This window comes from Coffea arabica, chromosome 4c (assembly GCF_036785885.1).
Source record: "Coffea arabica cultivar ET-39 chromosome 4c, Coffea Arabica ET-39 HiFi, whole genome shotgun sequence".
Lineage (NCBI taxonomy): Eukaryota > Viridiplantae > Streptophyta > Magnoliopsida > Gentianales > Rubiaceae > Coffea > Coffea arabica.
In genome coordinates this window covers 5588392-5598224 of record NC_092316.1, presented here as the reverse complement: position 1 = coordinate 5598224, position 9833 = coordinate 5588392, and the positions used below count along the sequence as shown (strand labels likewise).

Below are 9833 nucleotides of genomic sequence, written 5' to 3'. Positions count from 1 at the left end.
TGTTTTAATATGTGAATCACTACGATTGTTAAGTGATATGGCAACTAACCATCGGACCTAAATCGAGGAAATGGTTTTCTAAAGGAATTATGGAATTTTCCTCCTAAAATGATTTATTACATTGGCTTTTTATTTTTTAGCATGTTATCTAATACTGCTCGTTCGGCGACATTTCAAAAGATTCATTAAATTATAGAGTAAATCTTATATACATTGACAATGTATACATTATTATGGTTGGATGCATGACACATGTACAAAATTTGGGTTTCAAATTTAAATTCGGATTATGTATCATGCATCGAACGGTGAAAGTGTATACACTGTCAGTGTATAGAATATTACTTCTAAATTATATAGTGTCAAATTTGGCAAATAATATAGAACTAAAGTAGCGACGAATATCTTAGTAATATACAATAAGGTGGCTTTTTTTATTCTCTTAGATATGATCATAAAAATCATGAAAGTTTCAATAATAAATGTATTACAGAACAATTTTCACTAAAATATATTTTTGATCCATTTGTTTTTAATTGACCCCTCGATCGGTTTGTTTGGATGGTGTTTTATTTGCTAAAATTATTTGTTTACATCAGTAATACATTTTTTAACTACCTTTTTATCTCACACACTATCACATAAAAAAAGTGCTACACTGTTCTTTTTTTTTTAAAAAAAAATTTATTCCAAATAAAGTACTAAAGTGCCACGGTATTTTGCTAGAATCAGCTCGAAAGCCACCGAGTCTTTTGCTTTAAATGCTAATCTAGTGCTGCCAATGCTTAAATACATGTTGCTCGGATCAATCTTGTCATTTAGTATGGAATACTATTAAGCAGTATTAGATCTTCAATCAAGAAACAGGACATTGTGAAGATTCAGAAGAAATAACACATTCTGACAATTATCTCAGGATCACAAATACTTACAAAAGATTTGTCTTCCTAAATAAGTGGCAACAATTTTTTCAAATTTTTTTTTTTTGACATTTGGTTCGGAAGTCAAAAGCCTACTGAGTCAATAAGCACCAGAATTTAGCCAACAAAAAAGGAGGCTTAAGAGTAGATGATGAGGTGCTTGTACTGACTGACTGGTCTACTACTTAAACTCCTCAAATCAGTTTTTCTTTGCCGTTGTAAGAAGGAAACTCTCTGAGTGCGATGAAACTTTTCTACCACCTTGCATCTCTCTCTTCCTCTTTTTTCTGTCTTTTTGCCTTCTCCTCTACTCTTTCTCAAACTATTCCTTTCCCAAAACAGTCATAGTTGGAAAATTCTCTGATCTGTAGTCACTGAGCACTTGTAATATTTATCCATGAAAGTAATCCTAGCAGTCCACCAGAAGCCCGAAATTTTGGACACTGTCAAAGCTCAGCTGACGTTTCTTCTTTGGCTTGTTAAACAATCTTGTCAATTTTCTGTTTCTTCAAGCGGCTGTCGTCCCACAACTTTTTTGAATCCTTAAAAAAATTTTTGTTTTCTAAGTACAAGAATCCCATTTAGATTTATCCTGGATGCGCTTTTTATCATCAGGTCTCCCAAATTCTTGAGGCAAAAGTTAGTTAACCATGGCAATTGATACGAGCACAGAGAATTCAAGCTTGAATACAAGTCCAAGAATTTCATTTTCTCATGATCTTTGCCAAACAGATGAGGCCGCGGCTGTCGAAGATAAACCTTATCGCCTAGATTCTATGCTACAGCTTGACTCAGACTCGGATGATTTTGCTTTCTGCATCACCAGCAATAGCACTGGGGCTCATGAAACTTCTTCAGCTGAGGAGCTTTTCTCAGGTGGCTTAATTCGCCCTGTTCAGCTCCAAGAAAGGTTTGTTCATACTCCAAAAAATGCTTCGAAATCTAAAGCTCAGGCTCACCAGGTGCCTTCTCTTCCACCTCTTCCGTTTGTTCCTCAGGCAAATGGAGGCTCAAAGCAAGAGATTTTGCAAGAAAAAGAATCCACCTTGACAAATATTGAACCAGAGCAGAAGAATCAGTCAAAATCTTTTTGGGGTATCAAGAGAAGTAGTAGCCTTCATTGTGACAATGGTCACAAAAAGAGCTCATTTTGGTCATTACCACTGTTGTCTAGGAGCAATTCAACTGGTTCTGTACCAAATTCAAAACAGGGCTTGAGGGAAAGTCAGAAACAGAATGCATCTTCCAAACAGCAGAAGAATCTTATGGGGATTTCCGCTTCCGCCTCTGCAAGTTCAAATGCAACATCAGCCCCTAGCTTTTATGTCTATCCATTGTCACAAAAACCTCCTCTCAGGAAGAATTATATGGGGTCTAATGGAAATGGGATCCGGATTAGCCCAGTGCTCAATGTGCCAGTTCCATCATCTCATATTTCCAAGGGAACTGCCAATCTCCTTGGTCTGGGGTCTTTTTTCCGAAACGGAAAAGATAAGAAGATGAAAAAATGATGATGCTTTTGCAGTGTTGGCTGTAACATCATAATTCATCGTTATCTTCGAGCAAATGAACCATCTTGCAAGACCTTTTTACACGGTAGGTCTTAATTCAATCTATGCTAGTAGCCTGAAGAATTTGCTCATTTTAGGTTGTTGATGATGGATTGGCATATGCTAATGGTACGCTAAACATCCAAATTTTTTGCCATATGACATGATCAGAGATTCCACCTTGTCATGCTTATTAGGAAAGTAACCATCTTTTGATGAATTATATTGTCAAAATTTTGAAATATTATTGTACAAAGATATTTGATGAAGAAAAGTAGAGGGATATAGAGAATGGAAGATTTGGAAAGGTCATGGTAGTGCATATCCGCATGTCACCAGCTTGGGGGACATAGAAGCAGGTAACCTTTATTCAGGGGCAGGCCTTTTCCTTCCCTCTTTTGGGTTCTCTATGACATGCTCTCCTCTAGATTTTCGAGTCTGCAGCTTTCCGGGGCTTACTCTGATTAGATGTTTGTAAATCATGTATTATGGGAATTAGGTCCTTCTTTGCTTAGATTTGCTTTGTCTTTGCTTTTTGTTTGTTTCTGAGGAATGTGATTTATGCGCTAATGACTAGCGGATTTGGAGGACCAAATCAAACAGGAAAGGCCCTTCTAGGCTCTTTTAGGCTTTAACCTGCTTTTATATTTTAAACTGTTGCGGGCCATGTTTTGGATACCTAACTCCATACTTTCCTCTTTGTTGAAACTCGAATAATTTATGCCTCTGGGATCGATAAGTGAAGCTTTACATCAAGTCTTCCCAGTTTGCAACTCCAGCTTTTTTGACCACCGGATCCAGAAGAATAAAGAAATCTTGTACCAAGTGAGGGACAAAGAAATCCTTAATAGGCCTAACTTTTCTATAATCTAATAACTAGCAACCTTGAACGCTTTTGCCGACTGTGATCATTCCAAATATTTTTGGCTCCCCGTGAATCATTGAAGCCTTTGAAGGAATTTGCTCGAAGCTATTGATCATGCCAACAGGTTCATAATTTATACTGTATCATTATTTTCAGTCCATATAACATGACAATAATGCATGTCAAGTCAAGCTATTAATGCTTCAGCATCTTGAGTAGTTACTGCTTTGTTTAGTGCCATGTAACCAATGCTGAAGCTGAAGAAAACTAGAAGAGTCCTTGATCAGATAATTTTCCGACAGTGAGTTATTTCTCTAATCTGTATTGGACCCTGTTTTCGGCTATTGAATGCAGAAATCTCTTTCCCTTTGTTCTACAAATGTTCCAGGTATCAAGAATATGACGAGTTTCCACTTGACTTGACATTGATGTTGTATCCTTGCATATGTAATGTAAGTCAGCGTCCGTAATATATTGTTGATGTAAATACTACACCAACTTCAAGCCCTACCATACCATACTATTTCAATAGTTCCCGTTGAACCACTTCTGAAAATGAAGTGTCAAAATTTGTTGAAGGGGGTAAAACAACCTGGCTATGAAAAACCCGTAGATTTGCTACTGAGTTGCAAATCCTGCTTTGGTCCCCAGGACCCAAAAATAAAATTTGAAAAAGTGGAACATGGTGCATCCGCATTTTGCCTCCCACTGCAAAATCAGGGGGCTATAGAATCCGTTGATGGAGGGCAACCAGAATTCAGTAGACATTTTTCTGGTGTTCGTTTGACTACCTTGGTTCTAATTTAGGTTTGTAGACTCAGCGGTGGAGCTTTTTTCATTAATGATGCAAGAATAGTAAACTTTTGGGGCGAAAGCACTAGTTTCATACCATTCTCAGTGGACAGAAAAAACTGTAGAAAATTCTTTACTTTTTGGCAGTCAAAGACCACCAGCATCAATCTTACGGTCAATTGTCGAGACATCTGCGTCGCGATTCCCTTGTCTGTACACATTGTATCGCAAGTGGTTGGACAAAAATGGTTGCCACCACCCTGCCTGTAGTCTCTAAAAACGGCTATTTTTTTTATTGCAATGATAATAAATATTTGTATAACCTATTCTATTCTAATCTTCTAAATCTAAAGGAAGAGAAAATTGACGGAATTTTTTCGTCAGAAAAAATCACAATATAATGGCAAGGTGGGGGTCAAAGATTGAATCTTTGACCTTTCACCCTTGCTAAGATTTAAATGTCTTGGTGGTATCAATAGCCAAAAGGATGTTGGCTCTAAAAATGGCTACTGAGCCGGTGAATTTGGACATGAATTGTGAAACTTCTATAAGGAAGGAACTTGTTCACTAGTCAATGGTTCACCATAGGTTCAATGAATAAAATTTCAGAACGCCAGAGGTTCCACCATATGTTCAACATCAATTCATTAATTGTGCATGACATTTGAATCTCAGACTGCTAACCCTTTGAATCGGTGTCCTTGCCGATTGATGTTGGGACCGGATTGAATAATTATGCAACAGAGAGTCAATAAGGAAAAAGGAAAGAAGAAAAACAGAGAAACAGAAACTGAAATTGCCATTTGCCACCCCACTTCCACATTACATACATATTAGCTTCTCATTTCCTCTCGTACATTTGTGCCTATGCTGGTGGTTTGCAAGATTCCCAAATCCAGCACCTGCATAGCACCTGGTCTACACAGATGTAGGACCCTCCCTCTTCCAAATGGACCAAATTTCAACCATGGATTTAGATATGAATTCAAAAATTTCCAGGACAGGATCAGTGGAGTGCCTTTTACCTTGCATGCACAAAATTTTTGTTGGAATCAAGAATGTGCATAGGACAAGGAAGAAGTAAAGAGAGACTCGTCCACGTGAACGCATCCCAGTTCAATCCAGTGAAGTGTCCTATCTACCTCTGTCTGAGGGGATATTCAAACGAATAGTCCTATAAACTTGGGGATCATTTTGACCAAAACTTTATCTGATGCGTGCAAATGAATAGAAGATCATAGGCATAGCTTCGTAAGGTAATGCATGACTCTTGAAAGGTAAAAAGTAAAACCGTATTTTCCTGCTCGAAACAAGACAATCCTCGATGCATCAGAAAGGGGAGGCACAAAAAGGACAAGGTCCTATGAAAGATCAATTACCTACTGCAGGTCACTATTATAAAGCACAAGGCATGTAAAAGGGGACTAAGTTCTTCTTTTGGTTTGGGCTGAATGTCAAAGATTTGGGCTCCAGTTGCACAGTGAAAAAAAATTTAAAAGAGCACTCCTTTAATCTAGTCAGATTCTTATACCTGCTAGCCCCCTATATACAGTCTATCTATTTAGGCTCTCCTTCCTCTAGATTAGAATATATTAAATTATAAAAATGTTATCGTTACAGTAAAAAAAATATATAAAGATGAATTACAGCTACATTATGGTACTATTTCTTGTAGTGTAACAGGGTATATACCTTGGTCACGGCATATGCTTCACTATACTTAATAAGAAAGATAGGCATTGCTTTCTGTGACTAACTCCACTTGCTTCAAGAGATGGATTGAGTAAAAATCAATCCAACTCTGTAGCTTCGATGAACATGGCTTTTTGAATTTTGTCTCCTTTTCAAGGGTGGCAAAGCAGAATAATTAGCCAAACATCATCAATGCACCATATATACTTGAGAATTTTTAGCAATTATTTTTGGTTGGGGCTCTGTTTTTTTTCTTTTTAATTAAACTCATAGACATACGCTGATACACGTCTGCAAGGACAAAATGCCGTAGCAACATCATCAGTGGTATTGCATAATTACCTGGACCACCTTCACTGGAAAAATGTACAAGATTGGGTGAAATGTTTCTCGGATAATTCAATGTTCATTAATGACAATCATATGCTCTAAAATAGTAAGTTGCAGGTGTCTAGATTTACTTACCTTAGTCTGGTTAATATTTTCTGGGCAATCTTCCTTCTTGGTTTTTGGGGTTTTAATGTTTTTTGAGGGGTACAGAAAATTCAATAGCTATTGTTTCCTTTTTTTTTTTTTTAATTTTTAATAAAAATGATTACACCTCATAAACAAGTCACAATTAAGCCGTATTTGTTTTATAAAAACGTAAACACATTCTCAATCTATTTTCATTCTACTGCACTAGTTATTCATGTAAGTTTGACCTTGTATTATCTAAGCGATGATCTCTACTTTGCATCCTAGATTTCCATCCTTTTGTTAATCTATTTTAGGACAAAGCAATTTGTTGCAAATTCTTCATTATATTTTTATACTACGCTAAAATCAAAAGGAGCAAATCTTATATACACTGACAGTGTATATATTATCACGATTAGATACACGATACACATGCAAAATTTGAGTTTCAAATTCAAATTCAGATTATGTGTCATGGATCCAATGGTAAGAGTGTATACACTGGCAGTGTATAGAAGATTAATTCAACCAAAAAATCAAGAGAAGAAGAGATAGTGCCATTGTAATGTCAATGGCTAACCTTTCAAGAAAAATAGAGTATTTGGATTGGAGATTATTTGGGATAATTTTTTTAAAAAATACACATTTTTTTGATGTGATATATGTGAGATAAAAAGGTGGTTAGAAAATGTGTTGATAATGCAAGCAGATCAGTGTGTGTAATATAAGATGTAAATTATGTGCAATTCAAACAAACTCGTGGATTCGTCCGTGATTCACTATTTTTTTATTTTCTAATAAAATACGGTAGTAACAGCTGAGGAACAGAGCTATTCATTTCCTATTTCGTACGTTATTCATTTTCCCCATAATTGCTACATAAAATTGAGATGTCAGAAAAATCTACCCAATAATGAAATTTGGATTTGTACATTACTTGTCTACTAATTGTTGCACAGAACTGTCAGGTTACATTCACGTTTATAAGTTGTTGGAGCTTCACGATTTCCAACTCGCTGGTCGAAGTCTAGCCCAAGGTTGAACTTGCAATTTTCCCTCGGTTGGCCCAAATAAAATAAGTGTCGATTGACGAGTCCATAGTCCTAGGATTTGGTCAGTAGTCCTGGCCGAGACTTTGTAATCCAGTCGTAAGCTTAAAAAAAAAAAAAATTTCGGCGTAAGTGAAAAGATTCGGACCCGAAACACCTTACTTACACTTTCATTCCATACAAAAATTATGTCAAGAACAAAAATTAAAATGTCATTAAATTTGGTTTGACGTGACTATTTTATAACTTTGCAAAATGAATATAATGATGATGTTTAAGTAGTAACTTAAAAATTAAAATAGTCTGTAATTTTTGTCAGAAATACATAAAAGAATTTACCCCCCATTGAGCCCAATTAATCCTCTACATTGTACTAAATGATTTTGTGATACAGGTTAAATAATGACGACCAAAGAAACACAAGATGCTGAAGCTCAAAATACGGAAAAAAAACGGATGAACTTTTTTGTGTCATTTTGCATACAATTCAAGTGCCCAAAAGCTAATCAATTTCTGTTCAGAAAATCAAACTGCATCTACTTGGTTTTCAAAAATGAAATCCAAATTACTTATTTAAAATTGATACCGCATTTTTTTTCTCATTTTATGAGATCAAATGAAATGATCATGAAGGGAAACAAAGTTTATAAACTTTCACGTTTATTTGTCCAAATAAAAAGGTTTAAACGATCTAACTTGATGCTATAACTACAACGCAAAATAAAACTAGGATTGAGATTCCAAATTCATTTTTATCACAATCGGAATAGCAAATTCTACATCAGTACTGCCATGGTACTCTATGTCACCACTCCCTAACAAACCCTAGCAGAAGGCTAGAACAGAAGAAAAGCTAAAAAATGTTTGTCTCATATTTGCTTAATAAGAACATAGGATCTTCAACATCCATTGCTTTCATCTTCTTCTCATTTGTCGGCCTGCTGCTAGAACACAATCGTACAAGCACGAAATACAAAGTAAAAGAAGGAAAAAAATTAGGTGGTTTTATTTAAATCCAAGTGAATTAATCTAAACCAATAAACACAGAAAACTACATAATTTCAACCTTTGGTTCAAGATGCTCCAGAACTTTATAATTCTCTGGTGTTATCACATTCAGCCAAGAACCAGGAAACAATCTCTATAATCATTTGAAGGAGAGAAAAAAAAAAAAGAAATACTGTTAAATCTAGAATCAATGAATGATTATTCTAGCAGACCACATATATGCATGCTTTAGGTAAAAATCACAAGAAAAAAATGAGGTAACTTACATCAAGCTGTTTCTGAAGCGACTTCTGAAGCGACCTAGACCTTTTCTTAGGCCTACGAGGTGGATTTGCCCCAGTCATGAGCAAGAAGTCGGTCTCAATCTCTTCCTTTGAAAGAGTGGCTGAGAACTTTGGCCTTTGCAGCCCCCCTAAACTCTTGCTAGCCTCCCCATCATTCCATTTCTGTGACTGCCGCATGGCGGGGGACAAACCTACGTTTGACACACCATGCCCAGCCTTACCGATAGCCAGACGACTTCGCAAGTTCCAGGGCAATCCCTCCTCAAAGGGTTTTTTGTTACCCTCCCGACGATACTTATGATGGGATTTTTTATCTTTCTCTTGATCATCGAACATCCTCAGTTTCAGGTGATTATCTATCGTGACTTTGAGGTCGGTCACCAGCTTCTCACGTACGGCTTCAATGTCGGTGGTTGTGTCCCCTCTTCCACTTGCTATTATTGTTGCTGAGTGCATGGTGGAAATGGTTGGCAGAAGTTTTCCTTTAGGGGTTTTTTTTGGAGAGGGACTGGCTGAGGTAGAGGAGGAGGTATGGGATGATTTGACACATCGGAGATGCTTTTGGCGACCCCATTTGAGCTGAGAGTGTAACATGAAGTTATGAAGGCTTCTTTCCGCAGCACCATCCATGTCGAAATAAAGGAAAAATATATGCTTAAAAAGCTTGCCTCCGTTGATTTAACTGTGTAGATTTTGTTTGGAGTGTGTAAACGGGAGAGGGAGGAGCGTTTATATAGAAAGAAAGGATGAAGAGTAGAAATGGTTCAAAAAAACCAAAAATTTTGAATAATGGTTTTTGGATGTTTGCGATGATTTTTAGAGCTTTTGCACTAGATTTTGATGAGGGCGGTTACAAACTTTGTTTTCTCTCAATGCCTTTATGAGAAAGATTAAATACAGTTGAGGAAACGATGGATTTGAGTTAGGGGATCCAATTGTGAGCAAGTGGTTTTATGGGGAAGGGAAAAGAGGGCAGATGATTCAACTGCAATCATCCTAATTTGGCCAGATATTGTAATAATTTTGACACATCTTTGCTCTTGGAGTTTAATTTTCCTTCCGCCTTTGCTTGGCCAGCCACAATAATACATATGGAAGTTATTGATGGCAATTTAACAGGCTAAATTAGGGAAAAAAACAAATATTTTTGGTTGATGTGGACTGCTCTTTCACACATATGGTGTATTTTCGTCATCTAGAATTGCAATGATAAT

At 36.5% G+C, this 9833-nt stretch overlaps 2 protein-coding genes across 3 annotated transcripts; one reads left to right on the top strand and one right to left on the bottom strand.

Moving 5' to 3' along the window:
* The first annotated feature begins 1010 nt into the window (after positions 1–1010).
* LOC113738624 (uncharacterized) lies at positions 1011–3715 on the top strand. The gene has a single exon (XM_072045702.1). The coding sequence runs from the start codon at positions 1571–1573 to the stop codon at positions 2429–2431; it is 861 nt and encodes a 286-aa protein (XP_071901803.1). The 5' UTR covers positions 1011–1570; the 3' UTR covers positions 2432–3715.
* A 4348-nt stretch (positions 3716–8063) lies between these two features.
* On the bottom strand, positions 8064–9675 carry LOC140004889 (uncharacterized). 2 transcript variants are annotated; one of them, XM_072045042.1, is made up of 3 exons: positions 8602–9675; positions 8394–8468; positions 8064–8268 (listed from the first exon to the last, which is right to left on the bottom strand). In XM_072045042.1, exons 1-3 carry the CDS (start codon positions 9247–9249, stop codon positions 8254–8256), a joined length of 738 nt encoding a protein of 245 aa, XP_071901143.1. In that variant the 5' UTR covers positions 9250–9675; the 3' UTR covers positions 8064–8253. The 2 variants fall into 2 exon arrangements, with proteins under 2 accessions (XP_071901143.1, XP_071901144.1); XM_072045043.1 differs by lacking the exon at positions 8394–8468.
* Between the last annotated feature and the right edge of the window lie 158 nt (positions 9676–9833).